Source organism: Vulpes vulpes, chromosome 7 (genome assembly GCF_048418805.1).
Source record: "Vulpes vulpes isolate BD-2025 chromosome 7, VulVul3, whole genome shotgun sequence".
Classification (NCBI taxonomy): domain Eukaryota; kingdom Metazoa; phylum Chordata; class Mammalia; order Carnivora; family Canidae; genus Vulpes; species Vulpes vulpes.
Genome location: NC_132786.1, coordinates 85,602,513 through 85,626,916, shown reverse-complemented (window position 1 = coordinate 85,626,916; position 24,404 = coordinate 85,602,513). Strand labels below are relative to the sequence as shown.

The 24,404-nt window shown below is 36.4% G+C and overlaps 1 protein-coding gene across 38 annotated transcripts in view; it reads right to left on the bottom strand.

Moving 5' to 3' along the window:
* Positions 1 to 24,404, bottom strand: part of PPP1R9A (protein phosphatase 1 regulatory subunit 9A) — a 312,437-nt gene that overhangs the window by 67,126 nt on the left and 220,907 nt on the right. For all 38 annotated transcript variants that reach the window (XM_072764309.1, XM_072764313.1, XM_072764315.1 and 35 more), the window contains one exon: positions 9,781 to 9,936. In XM_072764309.1, coding sequence (XP_072620410.1) covers positions 9,781 to 9,936 — 156 coding nt within the window. The remainder of the gene's footprint in view (positions 1 to 9,780; positions 9,937 to 24,404) is intronic.

Below are 24,404 nucleotides of genomic sequence, written 5' to 3'. Positions count from 1 at the left end.
ATTTATGATAGTCACAGAGGGAGAGAGAAAAAGAGAGAGAGGCAGAGACACAGGCAGAGGGAGAAGCAGGCTCCATGCACCGGGAGCCCGACGTGGGATTCAATCCCTGGTCTCCAGGATCGCGCCCTGGGCCAAAGGCAGGCGCTAAACCGCTGCACCACCCAGGGATCCCCCAGGATCTGTCCTTAAACCAACTTCTTCAACTCTTTCAATATTCCATGTTCATTCAGAAAGCAACCACCAGGGCAGCCGGGGTGGCGCAGCGGTTTAGCACTGCCTTCGGCCCAGGGCGTGATCCTGGAGACCTGGGATCGAGTCCCACGTCCGCCTCCCTGCATGGAGCCTGCTTCTCCCTCTCCCTCTGCCTCTCTCTCCTCTCTGTGTTTCTTATGAATAAATAAGTAAAATCTTTATTAAAAAAAAAAAAGAAAGAAAGAAAAGAAAGCAACCACCAAAGTAGGAAGAGAATGCAGGAAGGTGGCTGAATAGTGGCACCCTGCATATTTGAGCTCCAGACCCCAAAATGGAGTATAGATGGGGGTGGTCATAGTAAGGGTTTTGAGAGCAGGGAATAATCTTTTTTTTTCCCTTTAGCTTAGAGAACTGAGTGCTAGAGTTGGAAATATCTCACCTAGGCACAGAGAACAGCACTAGTGATAGAATGCCAGAAAACAGCAGCCAGACCAGAAACAAGGCACACAGATATGTCCTCTTGATGTGAGTCTAGAAATGGGATGCATAATTTAACAGATGGATGACTGCTGACTATACAAAAAGGTTTTTGTTTCGATTCCAGATAAATCCAGGAGAGGAAGACAAAACTGAGCTCATTACCAAATATACAAGTGAAGGTAAAGAGAGTATCAACTTGAAAACTCAAATACGTAAACTGAGAAAATGGGGTATCCCATAAGCAAAAATACATTAAGGGAACTCTCCGGCCTACTGGCATAGAAAGTGAAGGAACACAAAGAATGGATGGAGAGTGAGGAAACTAAAAATGTTTTAAGAGAATTAAGTCATGTCAGAAGTGCTAAGAAGCATAAATGGGTTGAAGTTAAAAGTGTATTTAATGCTACAGAAAACTGAATCGTTGATATGATAGGACACAGTTGACAACAACCTCAGACAGAAAAAAATTTTAAAAATATGAGCAAGTTAATTAATACTGAAGACAAAGTGTTTCCAGAAAATAAACAGTAAGAGAGAAAAATTAACAGAAACTGTAGAAAATATTAACTAAAACCAAACCAAAACACAGACATAAAACAAGGAAAGCAAATTAAAGGAAAAAAACTCAATGAACGGAGGCCTACTTGAAGAAATTGTAATAAAAATTTAAAATACAAGGCTAAAGTAAGACAAGGATCAAAATGTCAGGTTGGCATTACACTTTTTCTTTACAATATGCACCTAGCTCAAAATAGTGAAGCCTACACTGCAACACTGTCAGGAAATAAAATGCTGTGAATCAAAATATTAAACTCAACTAATTATCATTCCTATGTCATGATAATTAAATTTTCCCATTCTCAATATAAGGAAGCCCATGAAAGCTATAACCTCCACGAGTACTTAATAAATTACTTAAGGATATACTCTGAGAAATGAGAAATTCTGGTGTAAAGAGAATAGTTGAAACTGAGTAAGCCAAGAGTATAACGACTTATTGTACATATTATTATAAAGCTAACTGAAAAATATAAGCTTTTAAAAAAACAATTGACAGTTGGGGATCCCTGGGTGGCTCAGCGGTTTAGCGCCTGCCTTCAGTCCAGGGTGTGATCCTGGTCCTAGGATCAAGTCCCAGGATCGAGTCCGGGGATCGAGTCCCACATCAGGCTCCCTGCATGGAGCTCTGCCTGTGTCTCTGCCTCTCTCTCTTTCTGTGTCTCTCATGAGTAAATAAAATCTTTAAAAAAAAAAGTAACAATTATATTTTAATAACAATCTTGTCTTAGAAACTAAGGTTGTATCAAAAACATTCAAATGATATTGTTTTAGAACATCCAAATGGTATTATTGTGTTCTTAATTTTGAAAATTATAGGAATAGAGAATATTTTTTAGAAACTTAAAGATAATCCTTACCAAAACTCAATAAACATAAAGGAAACATAAAGCATAAAATGAGATGAGATATATTAAATAATGAATAATTATAACAATAACTTAAGTTGCTAAAATTTCATATTAAAAGAGTAGACTCCAAGATAATATTTTCAAAATGTACAATAAAACAAAGTACTTCAATTAAATTTACATTATAAAAGTAGGTACATACACATGCATACAAAAGTGTGTTTATCCAGCAACTACAAACAAAAGTAACAGTCAGATTATTACCATCAAACAAAGAATATTTGAAGATAAAGAATTGTTAAGCCATATTTTATGTGCTTTCAACATAACTTTAAAATAGATAATCAAAGCTACTAGGCACAAAATATAATGAGGTATAATTTTACTACATGGGTCTCAGTTTACTGGGTTAAATAGGAAAAAAGATAAAGATACAGAAGGTGGAAAACACATAATATCACTTTTATCACAAACACCCATATTAATCTATAACAAAAGCACCACTTTAAAAGAACATCAAAACTTGTAGACAATATTATCTGACCACAATGTAACAAAACATTAGATTAATAATAAAAAGTTACAAATTAAAAGCCGTCTCCTCATCAAAGAGAAAATAAAAACAATAAAAATGAAAAATATAGACTTTTTGCAAAATGACAAGAAGAATGAACACTGAAACTAAAAGATGTTGCCAAAGACTTAGCTAAACAAAGAGAGATTAGATTCATAGTTTTAAGTGCTTTCATGATTAAACAATAAAGTATTACAGTAAATTAAGCATGCATTGCCATAAGTTAGAATAAGAGAAATCAAACATTGCAAAGATAATATAATGATGGAATGAATAAAAAAATAAAGATAAAATGACTGAATTAAGGTAGGGGCAAACAGCCAGTTTAGTACATCATACACTAACAAAATCTATTTACTGGTTTTCCTGAATGCAACTTTGGAGATGCCAAAAATGGGGGTGAGGGGAAAGGGAAAAAAAAAGTCTCATTCATCAATTAACAAAAAAACTTGTATGAAATTAAGAGACAGCACAGGTGTTTCCAGATGTGTTTGAAAAGAAAGAGTATATGAAGCAGGCAAGTGTCTAAACAGGAATGGGAGAGAGCAATCTAACCAATCTTTAATGTTACACATATAACTGGATAAACCTGCATCTGCAGGTAAATCAGGGACAATGTATCCCATTCTCCTGAACTTTAGACATCCTGGCCACTAACTTTGGTGCCATGTGGTAACGCCATGTTTGTGAATGAACATCAGGATAGTACTGAAGTCCCACTAGTGTTAGGAAAAAGTATAGGTGAGTTGGAACTAATTATTTTGTAAAAGGCACACCTATAAATATATCTAACTAAAACTCCAAAGTATAAAAAATTGGAAGAGGGGAGGAAAGGCAAATGAAATTATGCTATGGCTATGATTTTGTTAAATAGTAGATATAGCTATTGGAGTTCTACATTCTATGTTACTAGGGAAAAATAACCTAAGACTGAGTCAAAATTACTTGTGTAACCTCTAAAAGAACAGAATGAAAATGTGTAACTTTTAAGCAGCAGATGGAAATCTGATGTATCTTTAACTCTTTAAGGAACCTCCAAAGAAGATGTGGTTTATGTATACAATGGAATATTACTCAGCCATTAGAAATGACAAATACCCACCATTTGCTTCGACGTGGATGGAACTGGAGGGTATTATGCTGAGTGAAATAAGTCAATCGGAGAAGGACAAAAATTATATGGTTGCATTCATTTGGGGAATATAAAAAATAGTGAAAGGGAATAAAGGGGAAAGGAGAAAAAATAAGTGGGAAATATCAGAAAGGGAGACAGAACATGAAAGACTCCTAACTCTGGGAAATGAACTAGGGGTGGTGGAAGGGGAGGTGGGCCGGGGGTGGGGGTGACTGGGTGGCGGGCACTGGGGTGGGCACTTGATGGGATGAGCACTGTGTGTTATTCTGTATGTTGACAAATTGAACACCAATAAAAAATAACTTTATTAAAAAAAAAGAAAATCTGATGTACCTAATGGCAAGTAGGTAAAAGATAAAAAAGAAATAAGAAGAAAGCATGAAAATTATAAATATGAAATAAGGTGGCAGCTCTAAATTCTAATAATAAAGTGATGAAAGTAAATGTAAATGGGTTAAACTCATGAATTAACTGACAAAAGCTCTGAGTATTTAGGAGTAAGATTTAAGAATAGGTTTGCTAAAGGAAACACATTTGTACAAAAGAATAGGAATGGCTAAAAATAAAGAGGGAAAAAACAGATGTTGTGAAGCAAACATGATGCAAGAGAAAGGCAGTGTCAAAGTTTTACTATCAGATAAATAAAATTTGGGGAAAAATGCATCATAAGGGACAAGACAGATGTTTCAATAAATCACAAAGTTGTAACAATCCCAAACATATATGCAGCTGATATCAAAGATTTAAAATATGTAAAATCACAACTGACAGAATTATAGGAAGGAAAAACAACAACTGTAGTTTGTAATTTTAACATATGCTTTTCAGAATTAGGAGATCAAACAAAATATAAGCCAATGCTAGAGAGAAGAAATGTGTATTTCTATTATTAATCATATTTACATAAATGAAAACTATGTAAATTTCATACCCCAGCACAAAATATGCGTGCTTTTTGCATGCATGAGTACTATTTAATCAAAATTATTTATGAATTAAGCTACAAAAAATTCTTGAAAATTCTAAATAGCTGTCATATGGAATATGTTTCCTGACCAGAATGTGATAAAATTAGAATCTTGTAACAAAATGATAACAACATAAAGCTACATATGTCTGGAAATTAAAATATATCATTAAGTCATTCTTGTATTAAAGAGGAAATCTCAAGAGAAATGATTTCTAAAGGACATTCTAAATGTAAATAATGACATTCTAAATGTAAAAAAAATGTAAAATGTAGCTAAAGTCAATATTTAGAAAAAGTATAGCCTTAAATGTATTTATCAGAATGTAAGAATTATCAAAAATAAATGTACTAAGTGCAACGGATCAATACTAAAATAGGAAAGGAGGAAAAGATTAAGATACTACTTGGAAATAAGTATTTTTTAACTTAAAAAAGGTTAGAAAGACAAAAATTCTGGAAAATAAGAAAAAATATTCAAATAAATAAAGAAAGAAACAAGAATAATTATAGATAGTAAAGACTTCAGTATTTAAAAAGTAGATTATAAAAATGTTAGAAAATATTAGTGCTTAGAGGAAATATATAACTTCTTGAGAAATGCAAAATACCAAAACTGGCCCAAGAAAAACTTAAAAACTTGAAAAGAGTAATGGCTTTATAAAAGGTTTTTAAAATCTTCCTCCACAAAGGCACAGATGGTTTTATAGCTGAGTAATAATAAACTTCTAGGGAACAGAAATTTCTCTTTTATGCAAGTCATTAAGTCTCTCTTATAAAAGTCATTTCTGAAAATAGAAAAATAGAGAAAACTTCTTAACTTATATTGAAGCTAATGTAACCTTTGTGGCAGCTTTTGATTAATCTACTCTAGTTAGATTTTCTGTACTTATAGGTGGATGCTTATGTAACTAATAGAGGGGACTCGACTCTAAAATTTTAGAGAGTCAGAAAAGAAGACTCGAATTAAACAGATACATTCCATAAACTTGGATTAAGAGTCAATGGGATAAAAATGCAGCTCTCTTCAAGTTAACTTAGTAGTTTAATGTAATTACAACAAAAATGCAAAGAAGTTTTTCCAAGGGAATTAATAAAGTGATTCAAACGTTTTCTTGAATAGGTTGAACACTACAGGAATTTTTGAAGAGTTAGATGAATCTGATTTATTCCATTACTGTTTAATATGTATTCTAACAGCATTGCACTAAACAATGAGAAAAAAGAACAGAATATAAAGGCCACAAGCAGTCCAGAGTGTAAAGGCACCAATTCTGTAGATAATAATGCTGGTCTTCCAAGCAGAGGGAAATGCAGGAATGAGCTTTTAATAAAAGTGCTAGCTATCTTGTCAACTACTCAGGGAAATTCAATTAGGTACCTGTCTTGAATTATACAACTTCCAGTAGATGCCTTATGCCATTTGTTTGCCAAATATTTAACCACTATCTGTCAAGAACTATGAGAAAACAGGATATAAAAGTGAGCAAAAACAGAGGAGCTGAGAGGCTGGTGGGAAGATAGGTAATAGGCCCAAAGTAGGACTTACTGAGATAATGTCAATTTAATGTGCTCTATTAAGAGTACAACATGTACTGCTGCCTGATATAATGCAATCAAGAGAAACTTCTGTGATAGGAGACATTGTCAGACTCCAATACACATGACTCTCTATCTCCACCCCACATTTTGTGCATAATCTTATGAAAAGTATCTAGTAATGTAAGTATTTGGGCATTTATGTTAATGACATAAAGAAATTTAAAACTGTGATCATGACAGTGTACACGACACAAATGCTGAGACAGAGTATGCCACACTGATACTCAGTGGCAATCTTCTGAAGAAAAAGGACTATGTTAATCTGTTAAATATGTAACAAAAAGAGAATAGAAGAATTAGAAGTGAAATAATGTGAGATTTGCTTGATCTTGAGGTGATAATGAAACTTCAATTCTTAAAAACCAAAATTAAAAGAAAACTACAGATTTGGTTACTCAGGCTAAAAATGAATCCACTCTGTTAGATAGGATATGTCCAGATCATGCAGTGGCCCACACCAAAGTCAGCAATCATTTTCTGTAAAAAGCCAGATAGGGATCCCTGGGTGGCGCAGCGGTTTGGCGCCGGCCTTTGGCCCAGGGCGCGATCCTGGAGACCCCGGATCGAATCCCACATCGGGTTCCCGGTGCATGGAGCCTGCCTTCTCCCTCTACCTGTGTCTCTGCCTCTCTTTCTCTCTCTCTCTCTCTCTCTCTCTCTCTCTCTCTGTGACTATCATAAAAAAAAAAAAAAGCCAGATAGCAAATAATTTAGGATTTGCAGGTCACATGGTCTCTGTGCAACTACTTAATTTGGCTATTGTAGCATGACCACCATAACACACACACACACACACACACACACACACACACACACACACACATAATAAATAGATGTCTGTGGCAGTGTTGAATACAACTTTATTTACAACAAAGGCAGTGAGCTGGATGCAGCCAATAGGTCACTTTGCCGACCCCTGGGTCTAGACCATGCAGTTGTCAACACAATGGAGTATACCTCAAACAATATTTACAGAGCCTGGAGTCCTTTTCTCAATTCAGAAGATGGAGAATATAACCTTCCATATACTATTTCTGCTTTTTATACTCTTTGGCTTCCATAAAAGAATGTGGACCCCACTTCCAGCTCAATTATCTATCAAAAAGTAGGGCCACACTCGCCTGGCAACATGGATAAGCTATATTATAGGCTTTTGCCCAGATATACAACTTTGACTTCACTGCCTCAAAGCTGGATTGAGAGTTAACAACATTCAAAGGAAGCCTTTTTTTAAAGTCCATCTCCTCCCCTAGATAATCTGTATTCGTGGGCCAAATCAGAGCTGTAGAAAAACAGGTCCCTATATTACCTCTTCCTCCCACTCAGCCACTTTCAGCAGAACTTTCTCTGCACTGCTCTTGGGTTTGAAGGTATCAGTTCATGCAGAAAGCCTTTATAAGAACTAGCCCTAAGATAAGCATTGCTACTCCTACTGTAACAGAATTCTGAGTTTTGTGATCATTATAGAATAGTGTACTTCATTTGTCCCCAAGATGTTTGTATCTGATTTAGAACTAGGAATAGTCATAAATCATCTGGAAAACCCATGTATTTGCCTCAAGGACTCTGTGAACTATATACAAATGGAAATGGTTCAACCTGACAAATAATAATTGGTGGGAGAGAAATGGGCACTTCAACACACTGAATGGCATAAATAAATTTCTCTATCGCCAAGAAAAGCCATTCTGGTGGCAACTTGGCATTAAGTACCACAAGTCCCCAGAATACTAATATTCTTTGATTTAGTAATTCCACTGTGAGAAATTATCTTAAGGATAGGCACACAAATATCTATTGCAGTGTAACTTTTAATAATGATAATATTTTAAAACCTGGGAACAAAGGAAATGTTCCAAGACAAAAAATTAAGTAGATCAACGATAAGAGATCTATAGGGTGAATAAACATCATTTATGGAAGAACATTTGATGACTTGAGAAAATCCTAAGATACAACTATACATATCAAGGTATCAAGAGTAGGAAATTAACCTATCATGTATTGTATAATCCCAAATACAAAAATAGGATCATGAATTTTTTTTGGCATTTATACAAATATGCATTTTCTAAAATTCTATAATACATCTAATTTTTTCAATAAAAATTAACATTTTAAAAGTACATTCACTTTGATACTGGTCTCACAAGTATAAATTCATCATAAGGAATTAAAAAGGTAAGTCAATATATTATGCATGGTAGGTATAACATCAGAACATATAAAACTAACCTATTTATGACACATCAAAATCAGAAATTATAAAAGAAAATTAGAAATAAAATCAGAAATCATACATTTACAATTATCAACCTTGTTTTTCATGTATAAGAGAACTTTTTCTTCCAAATGGTCAAGTCCCTAACAGGCCGGAAACCACAGAGCAGTGGTTTTAGGGCTTCAGTGCCTTAGGGTTTTTTGCAGGGAGACTGTAAATAATGACATCCTTGCCTTGACAATGGAGGATGTTTCCTAAAACAATGAAGAATAAACTGTTTGGGGGCCTATTCATAACTGTTTCTGTTTTACAAGTTGGGAGTTCTGAGTGGTTCATTTGGAAGAAGAACTGATGTGGTTATCTGAATCTATCTGCCCTTTTCGGACCCATTCTTGGTCGCTTTTCTATCAGTGGCTACCTCGGAGGCTGACTTCTTCAGATCCCTGCCTGGGTTTGGCTGAGTGGAGGCATTCGCAGGAGGAGAGAAGGGGCTTGAGTATGTGTATCCTCCTTGTCCCCAAGACGTAGTTTTTAGGAGTGGCTGCATCTAATAAAGATCCTGTTCTTGGGAAAGACAAAAAACAAAAAACAACAAAAAAAAAGGACTCTCTTTTCCTCTTTACCCATGAAAGCCTTCTTTTGGGAGGAAGTTGGATGAAGTTCCTGCTGTTGCCAATCCCCGTGCACCTCACCACCCCTGAGTGGTTCTATTAACTCTGCTCAGAGTTCATTCATTAAGCTTTAATTTCCTCAATTAAACTACTTAGGTATGTCAGTTGATTCCTTTGGGGATCTTGTCTATTTAAGGAGAAGAAAAAAAAAACTTTCAAAGACATTGCCGCCTTAGAGACACTATCATCAAGTTCTCAAAATTCTATAAAACTGAAAAACAAAACAAAACAAAAACCAGAACCTTAACTTATCATGAAAACTGCACATTTCAGCTACAGCTTGAAAATATATGACTAGACAAGTCATAAGATATCCCTGTAACAAATAGTAAGTATTTAAAAATTAAGGACTGTGGAATGGGATCTACTTAAATTTCACCCTGAAAGTCCATGAGACTCCAGACAATTTGATATCAAAAGGCTTTCTTTTGAAAACTGGTTCTTCTCAATACATTCTTTTCAAACTAAATGTGTACTTAACAATGAAATGGAAAGGTATTGAGAAATATTTTGGAGATCTGCGACTTACCTCCTTGAACTTGTGACTTAGCTTGCTTGTGTCTAGGTCTGAGGGGGAAAACATGTCCTCATTCTCAGGCAGCTCAAACACCTCAATGGCCATGTCGCTGCCAGGAAGAACAGGTCCCACCTCGTCCTCCTCTTCATCTGTGGCATATTCTCCTGTCTGAAAGGAAGGGCATTTCAGAAATCCAGCTGTCCTCACCCCAGGTAGAAGTGAGTTACTTGAAAATATTTTATGAAAGAGAAATAAAACATGTCACCAAATGGTGAAGTGTAAGTAGGCTTTGAAGTCAAGCATGCCTCATGCAGCCAAGGTTATAAGCGAATGTTAGTTCAAAGATCCAAAGTGACATGTCTATGCCGTATATCAGTGCATTCCTAAAAATCTAACAGGATCAGTAGTATTTTCACAAGAACAACAAACATTGTTTTCAGTCTAAGTATGTGATGGTTTTACGAAATAGAATTATATTGCTAAGGGAAATAGGTAATTCCTATAAATTCCCACCACTGTATGAATAAGTCACCCAATACTGAAAGCAGGGAAGATCCAAAGATACAGAGAGTTTGAAAAGACCCTAAAGAAGACTTACACGAAGGTTTTGTAGATGTAACTCTCCTAAATTTTAGAGTGCAATCAGCTCTCTTTTGTTTGTTGACTAATGTGTTGGTTAACTAGGGACCAGAAGATTTCTAACTTACAGCCCACAGAGGTGTATTGCTTTGCCTGCACATGATTTTGATAAATCTTAGTATTTCTCCAATGTTAAAGAAAAAATCCACCGGACATTCTGGATTTCCAGTTTTTCTTGAGAAAGCCAAAGATCTGGCAATATGCGGATGTTGTGACAAGAAAACAACCGGGCCACTCAGCAGTGGTTGCGTCTTTTGGATGGGTCGCACGCCTTCAGATACCCCACAACTTTTACAACTCCATATTGTTCTATGCTGTTAGCTTCACTCCTTCGCAGTACCCACGGGTCCCTGAAGGTGCGTGAGTTCATGGCCCCTGGGATAAATATTCCTCCATACGACTAACCTCCTTAACATTATTAGAAAGTGGCTCCTCTCCTGGCAGCACTAGGCTATGAGGCTCTAATTCAAAATAATTGTTTGAAATATATACCTTACGATATAATTTAAAGATAAATCACTGATTCACAGGGTCAAAAAACAAAGTTCATTTAATGTGTCCCTGTTCTTTCAGGTACTATTATATATGATATATAAGACAGACAGGAATTCATATTCCCTTTAAAAACACTTTCATAAAGTGTGTGGAGTGATCTATTCCTTTGATTACATAGGCTTAGCATCTGCTGTTTTTTCTTTTCGTTCTGTACTATATTCTTGCTAACTGAAATCCTATTTCTTTTACTGTTTTGCACGTGAAGAAAATCTGGTCATTAACCTCAGTGTAATAATTCCTAATGCCAGAAAGACCATTATTAAGTTGCCATTCTGATTTCTCCTTTTCAAGTGAAATTATTCTGGATTTCTCCTGTCATTATCTTTGTGCTTCTGCTTGAACTTATCTCTCCAAGTCCTCCACACTTGTTTTAAATTGTGGAGCCCAGAAGTAGGTACGATTTCCAGTAGGGAATCTGAAGGCCGTTGGCCAGGATGAAGAAACTGCCTCAGCATCCTTCAGACACTGCTTGCTGACATGAAGGCCATTATCATGAAGACCTTGATTTTGGTGGCATTTGTATCTAGAAGTAAGCTCAGTGTATCTCTGTGTGAAATAGCACTGCAGTACTCGGAACCCCTCCCTGGACTCTTTAGAAACCCGTCTGAAAAATGTGTAAACTCTAAACATGCTTCCAAGTGTCTCTGGCACGGTGAGGAGAATGTAGCTGAGCAGTGAGGGCTGATGATTCTAGGTAGTTTCCACTTGTCGGTATGATTAGATCCTATAAATCATAGAAGAACCCTAATTCCAGATTTGGTATAACTTTTTGTGATATTCTGTAAGTGAACTCACCTCCTACTTACATATATTTTTAGAACCAATAGTTACTTTGTAAATCCCAGTGATGTTAATTAATAGAAATGCAGTAAGGCTGGTTAGGTACGCAATCTTGATACCTTGCTGAAAGTTTTCGTTTAAAGATATTAAACTGGGTGCTTGCTTTTAATCCTAATTACAACTAGCAGCAAAGCCACGCCTTCATTATAAAGGCCCAAACCAGGTATATAATAAAATTTACTTCTACATCATAAATTTGATGAATTTCCTGAATGACCCCATAAAATCTTAAGCTACATTTAAGTCTGATGACAATGTGGTGCATTTTAAACATAACATTGAAATGAATAATTTGATTTCCCTTTCCCAGCTTGAAAATAGGCACTTCTTCACTACGTGTAAGGGAATGAATATAAACATGTGCCTAGAATAGGTCCTGACATATAACAGGATCATAGCAAATATTTTTTAAAAAGTATATCCAAGAATGCTTATGGCACTTGCTTGGCAATATCTATAAGCTCCCAAGGAAGTTTTCGATAATATATGTATATTTTTTAAAATGAACTGCAAAGGCATTTGTTAAGAAGGCAGTATTTTTTATTTTTTTAATACTTCTTACAATGAATAACAGGAGTAGGGTGTATACAATATATGTACAGTATATGTAGTTCTTCTCTTAGTTCTGGCTTTGTCATTCATTTTAGTTATCAAAATTACACTCATCAATATAAGTTATTAACAATTCTTGGTCTTGATTCAGTTGTTTTGTTTTGTTTTTTACTTTACCAATCTCCTCTCCTCAATAACCAAATTATCTGCAATTCTCCTGAAATTCTTTTTATCTTTCATTTCATCTCTCCACTTACTAATGTTTTTTTCTAATTAGTTTTATAAGCATACTAAGGTCAAGATATGTCTTTTAGTGTCTTGATTCTACTTAGTACTTATTAGAGGTTCTGGATAGGGTGTTTAAAAACTATCATGCCCAGGTGCCTGGGTGGCATAGTCAGTTAAGCATCAGACTCTTGGCTTTGGCTCAGGTCATGATCTCAACCCCTCAGGGTGGTGGGATTGAGCCCCAGGTCAGGCTCTGTGCTCAGCAGGGAGTCTACTTGAGATTCTCTCCCTCTGCCCCTCTCCACCATGCTTTCTGTCTTTAAAATAAACAAATATTCAATAAAAATAAAATTAAAACTATCATGTCAACTGGAATTTAAAAAAACAAAAAAATGAGCAAGGGGAATAAAGAGAGAGAGAGAGCAAACCAAGAAACAGACTCTTAACTACAGAGAACAAAGCAACAGTTACAGAGGGGAGATGGGCAGAAGGATGGGGGAAATAGGTGATGGAGACTAAGCATTGCATTTGTAATGAGCAACGGGTATTGTATGGAGTGCTGAATCACTATATTGTACCCTAAGCTAATATTATATGTTAACTGGAATTTAAATAAAAACTTAAAAAAACCAGGATCCCTGGGTGGCACAGCAGTTTGGCGCCTGCCTTTGGCCCAGGGCATGATCCTGGAGACCCGGGATTGAATCCCACGTCAGGCTCCTGGTGCATGGAGCCTGCTTCTCCCTCTGCCTGTGTCTCTGCCTCTCTCTGTGTGTGTGTGTGACTATCATAAATAAATAAAAAAAAATTTTAAAAAAAGATTAAAATTTTTTAAAAAAAATTTAAAAAACCTATCTTTTCATTCTCTCTTGCTGATCCACTCCCAACATAAACAGGCTTTATGATAAAGGATGCATTTACCACAGAACCTCATTAACATCTAGAAGCTAAAAAGTTACATTTAGTAGACTAAGAATAATGTGTTCTGATTGTCTCATCTTTATTGAAAATGGACACCACTTTTAGGGTTAATATGAAAATAAATTACATGGAATGATAGGTAGGCAGAATTTCATAAACCTCACAACTAGACTGGATTGAATCTGACATTTATATAGGGAGGTGGACAATACTGCATCAAAAAAAAAAAAAGTCTCACAACAAAGTATTTACATTGGCATCCATTTCCTTCTCCTTATTTCTGGCCAGATTCAGTGTCTTTCGAGTAAACAGAAAAATCTTTTGTCCCAACCTGAAAATCCATTTTAATTGTTCTTAGTGTAAGAACTGACAGAGATAGTAAGGGTTCCTTTTCACAACTCATCTACCTTCTTGATTAATATCTTAGACTTTTTTATTGCTTACCCAAGGGTGCAATAAAATGAACAGCCATTCTTTTGTAACTGTACCCAACACTGTTTCTTGAAGACTGTGTGATATAGGTATTACTATTCCATTGTACTTAGAGGAAACTGAGACTCAAAGACTTTACCCAACATCAGACAATTAGTTATGTTGTTGGAGCTAACATATTCCGAAGCTCATTCTCTTTCTTCTATGCTACACTGCTTGCAGTCTACAGAAAGTAAAGCTTTACAGGATAAAAAATGGGAATACATTCCTTTCATATTTCCCTAACCAAAAATGCTGGTGGGTAATCTTGTTGTGTTGAAATTCACCTTCCACATCTTTGAACATTTTCATTCAATTCACTCTGAAGATTTGCACCTGTCTCTAGAGAGCTGCAAAGTTCTTGCCCTCTTTTTTTCTCTCATAAGGTGCTCACCCTGGGCAAGTGCATAGAAGTCTCCTTCAAAAGATTTGGCTTACGGGTCTGCTGACTGATGTTTCATGCACTCTTTCTCATATAAACCAGAACCATAGCATACAGTCTATAGAATTGCTGCAGTCTTAAAATGGATGGAAAAGATCCTTGCAAAGCAAAATGAGTACAAAATTCCTCTAGATGTTTATGGTTGGTCTCTTTTATGTTTCCTTTGCACATCTAATTTTCTTAAGCTACCAATCTTTACTTTACTGAATCTTTCCAAACCATTTCATCTCCTTTTCATGGACACAACTTATTTCATACTCATATTATATTAGAGCACTTAGTATTTTATTAAAATACATGATTACAACAATAATTAGGTATAGCTGACAGATTCTGCCTCTTAGTAAATATCGAACTTTTGACTGGTAGGAGCAAAAGCATATAGACATTTTTGAGCTTTGAGCACTCAGGAGAGCTGATGATCTAATTTTAGGTTTTATGGAAGGTATGGGACATTATCTGTTATATTGATGAGGTGGTTCATCAGAGACCAAGTAAACAATCATGATTTTGAAGCCTATAGCTTCCAGATTTAAGTTTCAATTTCCTCATCTATAAAGTGAGGATAAAAATAGCTCCTTAGTATATATAATAAAGTTGTCATGAGATTAATTTAGACGGAGTCTGTAATGTGTTGAATACAAGGTATGGCACATGGCAGGCATTCAAAACAAGCAATCACTGCCGCTGCTGGTCGTGGTGCTAATCCCACAACAGCAACATACGCTGAAGCATCTCCAAAATTGAATCTCATAACCAGACATTTGCTAAATTTTGGTCTCATAAATATAATGTCCTAGAAGCCCCACCACATGAATCTTTTATAAGCAAACCAGTCATTTCTGAAGTAAAATTTTTCTTTTCCCTAAACCTGCTCCTCTTCTTATACTCCCAGTTTTGGGGGCATCAGCCCAAGACCAAGAAAACTTTCAGGCCTCTGTTGTCTTCACTTACTGGGCCCCATCCTGCCCCAGTAATCCAAGATGAAGATCCAAGACTCAGCTCATTCTATGAAGTTGCTGCCCAAAGACTCTTTTAATCCATTCCTTTATGTTTCTGCTATATCCTTATATCACTCATAAAACTTGGCTCTTTGATATCTGCCTCCTATCAACCACTTTCAACCGTAAGCTCCTTGAAAGTGCCAGGTATGATTTGTATCTATAATCCCAGTGTGGCTAGCACACTTGGCATATAGTAGGCACTAAACAAATGTTTGCTGAATAAATTAATACAGTTTTAGCCACATCTGCACAGCACAGCAGAGCCCTGATTTTCCTGTTAATTCTCAGCTTTCAAATAAGAAATATAGTGAAGCACAGCTGCAGCTGGAGCCCAAATGACCCTTTTGGGGATTTTCTCTTGTTGTTAGGTTCAACCATTAGCAGTAATTTCTGCTGTAGCAATGTTTGCTCTGGTAAATTCCGGGAAACTAAATGGTGCTAATCATAAAAATAGCCTTGATTATGCAGTTTTTGTTGGAATTTGTTTACTGGATTTGAATTTGGTTATATATATTTTCAGACTCAGTTCTGTTAGAGAATAGAAGAGAGTTGCTTTTTCTCTGGAGGAGAAAGACCTCAAACTAACACTTTAATGTTTAAAATTCCTAAATCTGTGCCAGCCATCCAGATGGCTTTCAGCAAAAGCATCCCCTTCTCTGCAAAGGCATCTCTCTTTCATTTTCTGTCAGTTGACTCTGTGTGTCCTACTTTTGTAATGTTAGGCCACTTAGTCTCTTTGCTCATCTATAGAATGGGAATAACAGCATCTTATTCCTAAGTTTTTTGGGAGAATTTCTAGTAGTGAGATCTTCAAAGTATTCATCACAGTGCTTAGAATATGATAAAAGACTAGATGACTTGATGACTATGATAATTTTCACTATCCCTGGCTTCTCCAGGGCAACACCAGCAAAAAAAGCATGAGTTTTGGTGACAGAGAGACCAGGCCCCAGAAAAGAAAAAACAATTTCACAGTTGCACAAGAGCAGGCAAACCATTTAGCTTACATCTTTTGTGCTCTCTTCTTCTATAAAATGTCCCCAAAGATACCAATCTCATAGTACATTGAGAGGATTTAAAGAAATAAAGTATGTGAAACATCCACATGATGCCTGGACCAAGATATATACTCATTTCTCAAACCATTCAAAATTTTCTTGCCAATAATCTTTGTTCTAAGAATGTTTTCTGATATTTCACTTCATTCTACAGTCTAGCTACTAGAGCAAGAAACATCTACCATCTATACCTATGTTACTGATATAGCCTTCCATGTTCCCTGCTTTCAAGCATCCAGTTCCTCAGATAATTGGTACTATCACTGGCAAATTATTTTTCCTAAAATTCCAACTAGATAGATTGAAGATGTGTCTATAAAATTTTTTCTAACAACTCAAACTCATCTTTTCACTTCTTAAAATTTTCTAGCACTTGTGGTAGACAGTTTATAAATTAGCCTTTGATTTTACAGTATTTTAATGCCTCCATTAGTCTTTTTTCTTCACCCCTTCTTTTTAGAAAGTAGGGACTCTGTTTCCCACCATGGTAGGCAAGCTCTAAAATGACCCCTAAGGATCCTTCTTCCTGGGTAATCTATACTTTTCTATAATCCATTTCCCTTTGGATGTGGGCTGGACCTAGTGACTCACTTCTAACAACGAGAATACAACAGTGATGGGATGTCTGTTCTGGGATTAGTTTACAAAAAGACTATGGCTTGCATCTCTTTTGTCCTCTTAGCATGTCTCTACCAAGATACCTACATCATACTGAACTGATGTTTCTGGCCAACAGTCAGCAAGGACCTGAGGCATGCTAACAGTCACATGAGGAGCTTGGAAGTGTATCTTCCGTGTCCTGCCAACAGCTGCAAATGAATTGGAAGCAGATCTTCCCCCAGTTGAGCACTCAGATGACTGTAGCTCTGGCGGACACCTTATTTGCAGCAATGGGACAAATCTTGAGTCAGAGGCATCCAGTTAAATGGACCCAGACAGAGATACTGTAATGTATAAATGTTTCTTATTTTAAGTTGCTACATTGTGGTGGTAATTTGTTATGGAGCAACAGAAAGGGGGAACTGCCATAACAAACACAGAAAAATGAGGAAGTGGCTTTGGAAATAGGCAGTGAAGGACGGCTGGGAGGATTCTGAAGAGTATGTTAAAGCAGGCCTAAATTGCCTTGAACACATTGTAAGTGGAAATCCGGAGTTGGGGGGGGGGGGCAGTTCTTGTGTAGTGCCAGAAAACTCAGCAATATTATCACCATTTATAAGAAGAAAGTTGGAAACATTCCTAGTGAATGGAGTGATCTAGCTAAGTAGGTTTCCAAACAAGTGTTGAAGGTGCTGCCCGATTTCTTCTTGCTGCTAATGGTAAAAATGTGACCAAAGAGAGAAATTGAAAGGACCATTAAACAGAAAGGAACTAAGACTTGATGGTTTTGAACATCTTGATTCTAAAAATAAGAAATAGTTTCCAAACAAAGTTCAAAGCCAGGGTACTGCCAGGAGAATAGGTCTAAAAATGAAGCAGAAGGTGGAACTAACATCTTTTGTTAAGAATTCTGAACTTAGGTATGGAGGTTCCTCAAAAAATTAAAACAGAAATTCCATTCCTGGGTATTTACCCAAAAAATAAGAAAACACTAATTAAAAATGATATATGCACCCCTATGTTTACTGCAGCATTATTTATAATAATCAAGATATGGAGCAACTTGTGTCCATTAATAGATGAATAGATAAATAAGTTGTTTTATATATATATATATAATGAAATATATATATATAAAATGAAATATTACTCATTCATAAAAAAGAATGAGGTCTTGCCATTTGAGACAACATGAATGGACCTAGGGGATATTATGTTAAATGAAATCCGTCAGAGAAAGACAAGTACCATATAATTTCACTTACATGTAGAGTCCAAGAGACAAAACTGATGAGCAAACAAACAAGCAGAAACAGATCCATAAAAACAAATAACAAACTGATGATTGCCAGAGTGAGGGAGGTAGGGAGACGGGCAAAATAGGTAAATGAGAGTAGAAAACATAGCTTTCAGTTATGGAATGAATAAATCACAGGAATAAGAGGTACAGAATAAGGAATATAGTCACTGGTACTGTAATAATGTTGTATGGTGGCAGATGGTGGTTACACTTGTGGTGAGCATAGCAATATGTATAAACTTGTCATATCACTGTGTCATACAACTGAAACTAATGCAGCATTGTGTGCCAACTATATTCAAATAAAAAAGAGAACTGAGAAATAGTTACATGTACTATAATCTATAATATTCAATTACTGAAGCAATTTTCAATTACAATTTCTTAAATTTTATTTTCTAGGAATAATCCTAACCATCTCAACCTCTATAATCCTTCCCCATTCCAACTATTTTACTGTATTGAATTGGTTGGTGAGTATTCAAATACCAAGTGTTTTTTTAAAAGATAGTTTCATTTTCTTTCTTCCTTAGAAAAAAGTCTCTTAAAATAGTTGTTTCTAACTATAATTACATTGAGAAACATGAACCATAAACCCCCCAAAAAAGGAATTCTGAACTGAAGGAACTCATATTTTTTTTATAATGGGTAATAAGCAAGTCTGTTATGTGCCCTATAGAGAGACACTCCTCTATTTTCCAAGACTGTTCATTATACAAACATCATTAAAAAGGTAATCTGAAAGAAAGGCATGAGTGCCTCTTGTAGAGAAGTCAGAGACCTATGGAGGAACTGTCTCCCAGTGATATCTGCCCTTGTTTCTATACCATTTTGGCTTCTGGTGAATTTTCCTATTAGTACGACTTTCCCTCATCAGTGTGACTCCAGTGGCTAGGACCTAGTCTATTTCATATAATTACGACTATTAAATGAACTCCAAGCAACAGAATGAGTAACTTGCAGTAACTGAGATCAACCATATTCCCCAGGCTTTCAGATGTGACTGGCTACATAAATCCCGTAAACCATCAGGTCTACCTTAGAAATTCAGGTAGCTTTCTCCTCAAGTTTATTTATTCCAGTTGGCCTAAGGTATTAATTCAGATATGGCAAGAATCAGGGATTGCACAGGCTTGGTGTTGGCCCACAAGAAGAATATCTATGATTCAGACAATTCTATCACCTATAACAACCCTGGCCAGTGAGTTGAGGTTGATCTGAATGCCTTCCAGGACTGGTGTCCCTGATCACATTAATCTAAAGTACAAATTTTGTACCACCTCATCCAATTAAATGAGTCCAACCCTAAGAATAATTGCCCGCACAATGCATATAAAAAATAAGTCAACTCTCACTTAGGAAAGCAATTGACCAAGTAATTGATGAGTAATGATGACCAAACAGTTAAGTCACTTACATCAGCTTAAGAGTCAGTAACAAGGTTCATCAAGGGGGGTACTGCTCAGACCTATAGGAATGGCCTTGAGTTATGCCCAGTGAGCAAGATGTCGACGTAATTTTGGCATCTGTATAGCTGGTGTTGAGTTTGGAAAGCCTAGTAGCTTTGGATAGCTTAGCTGACGCATCAGTGAATCAAGCCCGGGCATTTAAGGAAACCTTTATGAATTGAAAGTCTCACTGAGCCAGTGGCCTTGTTTCAAGAGGTAGAATATCAGATAAAGTTTTCACAAAATGGAAAGCTGCTACTTGTTCATGTAAATCTAAGATGCTGCTGCTGGGCCAGGTTGGTAGTAGCTTTCTTATAGTTACCATTTCCATTTGACAAGCAAGGTTTGTTGGGCCCTTTTAACCTTATTGGTCTGTGAGTTCAAGTTGACCCATCTCAAACAGAATATTAGACCACCGAGTCATAAAGCTTCCACTGGTCATTCAGTTTAAGTTCCATTAAGAACTTAGTAGAAAGTTAATAGCTGCCTTTCTTCTTCTTTTTTTGGTTGCTGCATCAGACATGCAGTTATGTTATGTTGGGAAATGGCCCAAGCAGTCTGGCAGCCATTATGTGTTTAGATAAGCTGTGATTTCTCCTTCTTTTTCTAGGATTCTATATTGTTTCTGCTGACCCACATGGGAGAAACAGGGAAAGTGTTTTCTTTCTCGTCCTACTATTACTGTCCTAACATGTGGCAATCCCTGAATGACAGATTCTCCACTGGCACTAATGCAACAAAGAAGGGCAGGTGTATATCATCACATTAATAACATTACACATTGAGCAGTGAAGCCATAACAGTATTATGTTGCATCTGCCCAAACGTTCCTTCCAAAAGGCCATTTTGCTTCCCTTCTCACTGTGAACCCTGCCCAAACCACATCAGTAGAATGTGGGCATCTTTCCTCACTACATGACCAGGTGACATGGTGATTTGTGAGCCAGTATCCATACCACCATGAAGTTGAGTGCCTCCCCTCCCAAAGTTCCCTAGTGTACTTAAGGGGTTCTTATAATATCTTGTCTCTCTGGAGGACAAAGGAGATCTCATCCTGACCCCTAGTCACCTTCCTCCTCATAGCAGCTGAGTTCAGAGTAGAGAGAGGTGGCCACAAGGCGTGTAGAGGCAGAAGGCAGCCCTGTACCAGTAACAAAGTGCATTTATTTTCAGTTTTGAGAAGTGCAGTGGTTACCTGTGTTTTAATCAAACTTCGAGTATCTACCACCTAAGGCACTATATATAAGGTGTTGTCATTACTGACACAACCAAGTTAGCTTTGGAGAGTCTTTGACCCAGTAGCCACTGGCTTGACTCCCACAACAGGAACTGATTAGAACATAAACAGGAACTGATTAGAACATAAAGGATGGGGAAGTTTTCCAAGATGGTAAGGCTAACTGTAGCAATTTAGCTAGACTGATGTAGGACACTTTCTCATTCTCTAGCAGGGTACTTTCATTGGCACTGTAGGGGAGTTGGGACCCTACTACTCATCAATGGTTTCCCACAGGAGTTTGTCTATCTCAAAGGATTCTCGCTGACAGGGCCGATATTCCTTTGTAGCAGACAAGACACACCACAAAAAACTTTCTGATGTTTTGCTGCTGAATGACTACAGCTAGCATGATAAACTGTAGGAGAGGTTGAGTCAAAGACCATCCAACAGTTGCTACTTCTCTAAAACTAGCATTATATGCCTTGGAGATAACTAGCATTATCTCCACAGTAAACTCACTAAAGTTCCACCAGGCTTCTGATTATGCCAATTACAAATTCCTTCCCTTCACGGTAGGTGCCAGTGTGTTTCTCTATGACTGTGACAAGGTCAGAACATTCTTTTAACCCAGAATGGGTCTTTGTACTAGTTGATTTAAGCTATCATATCTTTGTGTTGATTCCCTAAACTCCAATTTCCAAAGAGTGATGAGAAGAGGGCCAGGTGATACCTGCACAAGCAGGCCTGTCCAGAGGGGACCCAAGAGCTTAGGTAACCTGCATCTTTTATAGCAGGTAACATTACCACCTTTGCTCCAGAGGGGAAGACTATCTCTATCTTCCAAGACTGTTCACTACACAAACATCTTGTAGCCCAGAACAAAGGGCAGCCAGTGCCTCAGAAATTTGAGAGCCTCATGGAGAACTGTTTCCTAATTATTTTTAATAGGGAAAAAGTCTAGCAACTCAGCTGATTTTTAAAGTCCCTGCAATATTTTTCAAATTACCTTTTCAAAGACTGTCCAAATAGTATTCCTTTCCACATATTTTGCCTGCAGGTAAACCGGTCTTTCTATTTCTTGAACACACCAATATTGACCCATATCTAGGTTACAGAAAACAAACAAATAAAAACAACAAAAAATTCTTGCAAAAAAAAAAATCAAAACCCCAAATCTAAATTCATACTTTTATTTTGTATGTCCTTAGTTGTGATGATGCTTTCACACTCTGGTTATTTGGCCTTTTGATGGGTTGCCCTGAAAATGCTTTAAATTCTTTACCATATATATTTACCATATATATTTATTGTTTATATACCATATATATTTATACCACATATATTTATTGTTTCCAAAACAGAATAGCAAGCTTCTCGGAAGTATGAACTACATTTTCCCATGACTCAATATTCCTAATTCAATTCCTCTTAACAAATGCTACCTACTCACTAGGACATAAATGCCACTGTCTTTAAGTCCCTGATAAATATATTCTATATGAGAAGGGAACTAAAGATCCTTATTTTTCCCACTGAGATCCAGAACTAAACAGTCAACAGACCAAAGTAGACCTCTGTAATTCAAATGTCACACTGCAATTTCAAATTGGCAGCCTTCCTTGAGTTTCGTTCTACTTGCCAATGAAACAATGAAGCACTTATTCTGATGCCAGGAGAACTGTGGGAAGAGACTAAGAGATTTGTATTTCCCTGAATGTTTAATCTGCAGAAGAGAACAACTATAGGGGGCCAAAGTGGCACATGTTATTATTGTTTTAATAATTCTATAATTATACAATGAATTGAATCTTGGAAAATATGGTGTGTACATATACAAATTGACTCACATGACTGCAAAAATGCTAACAGGTCATCAGATAGAACCTGAAGTTACAGCTATAGAATTTATAGTAAACAAAAAGGTAAAACCAATATAAACATCAGTGATGGTATTTCTATGGATTATCTATGAATTAATGATAAATATAAAGATAATTATAAATATATAATATAAATATAATGATAAATAAAATGATAAATTACAATTTCCTTTGAGGGAGAATAATTCTACTCCTTTCCTCGTGGCCATCTGATGGTTCACAGCAGTAATTCTTTCTTACAAAGTCTCTGCAATACCAGGACTCAAAGGTCAGTTTTCCTGGCATCTTTAAGCTGAATAACTCCAGCTCTGATCATGTCTGACTCCTTCCCCAAAACTCCCCAAATCCTAGGCCTCATACAATGCATATTCTGTCTCATTAGGTCTGAGGCTGGGTGGAGAAATTTGTAACTTTAAAGAAGTACCATACGATTGTCACATTGAGGCAAGTTTGAGACATAGAGTCTGAAAGCCATTTCATCAGTCTTGGAGAGCAAGACTAGGTAATTGCCAATTTTTTATCCATATAACTGCTAAATACAAGAACTGTACATGGCAGATTTTAATTTGTTCATTAAATATTGAGTTGACAGGAAGAGTATTTTTAAAACATATAGATACTATGCGAATAATGATATAACCAACTACTAATGAACAACCTAGTTCAAGAAAAGGAGAGTATTACGACATTTTAATAGTCCTCTGTGTGTGCGCTCCTGATTTGATTTCAGGTGCTTCCCTTTAAAATAATCTTGCTGAATTTTATTATTTTTGGTTTTACTTTAGTTCTATCATATTTATGTAGAGCAAAACAATGTATCATTTATTTGTAATGGTTTTAAGACTCATATGAGTGGAATCATATTGCTTATATACTCCTGTGCCTTTTTTTGTCTTATTTAAAGATTTTATTTATTTATTAATGACAGAGAGAGAGAGAGAGAGAGAGAGAGGCAGAGACACAGGCAGAGGTAGAAGCAGGCTCCACGCAGGGAGCCGGACATGGGACTCGATCCCAGGTCTTCAGGACCACACCCCGGACCAAAGGCAGCGCCAAACTGCTGGGCCAACAGGGCTGCCCAACCTCTCTTTTTTTTAAATGGGATGTTCCTGGGATTCCACCACTTGTTGTGGGTTGCTAAAACAACTGTATATTATTCCACTCTGAATGCACTACAATAAATTTACCCATTCTCTTGTTGATAGAGACATCAGTTGTGTCAAATTTTTTTCATTTACAAGAAAAATATCACAACATATCTTATGGCTCATGTATATAAGAGGTTTACTAACTGTTTAGTAAAGAATATAACCGTGGAGATGACTTTACTAGATCATATCAAATTGTTTTTCAAAGTAGATGGACCAATTAATATATCCTAAGAGCAGAGAATAATAGATCCTTTTACTCTACATCCTCACCAAAATTTAAAATATCCAATTCAAATCAATTTGGTAAATATCAAATGGTATTTCGTTT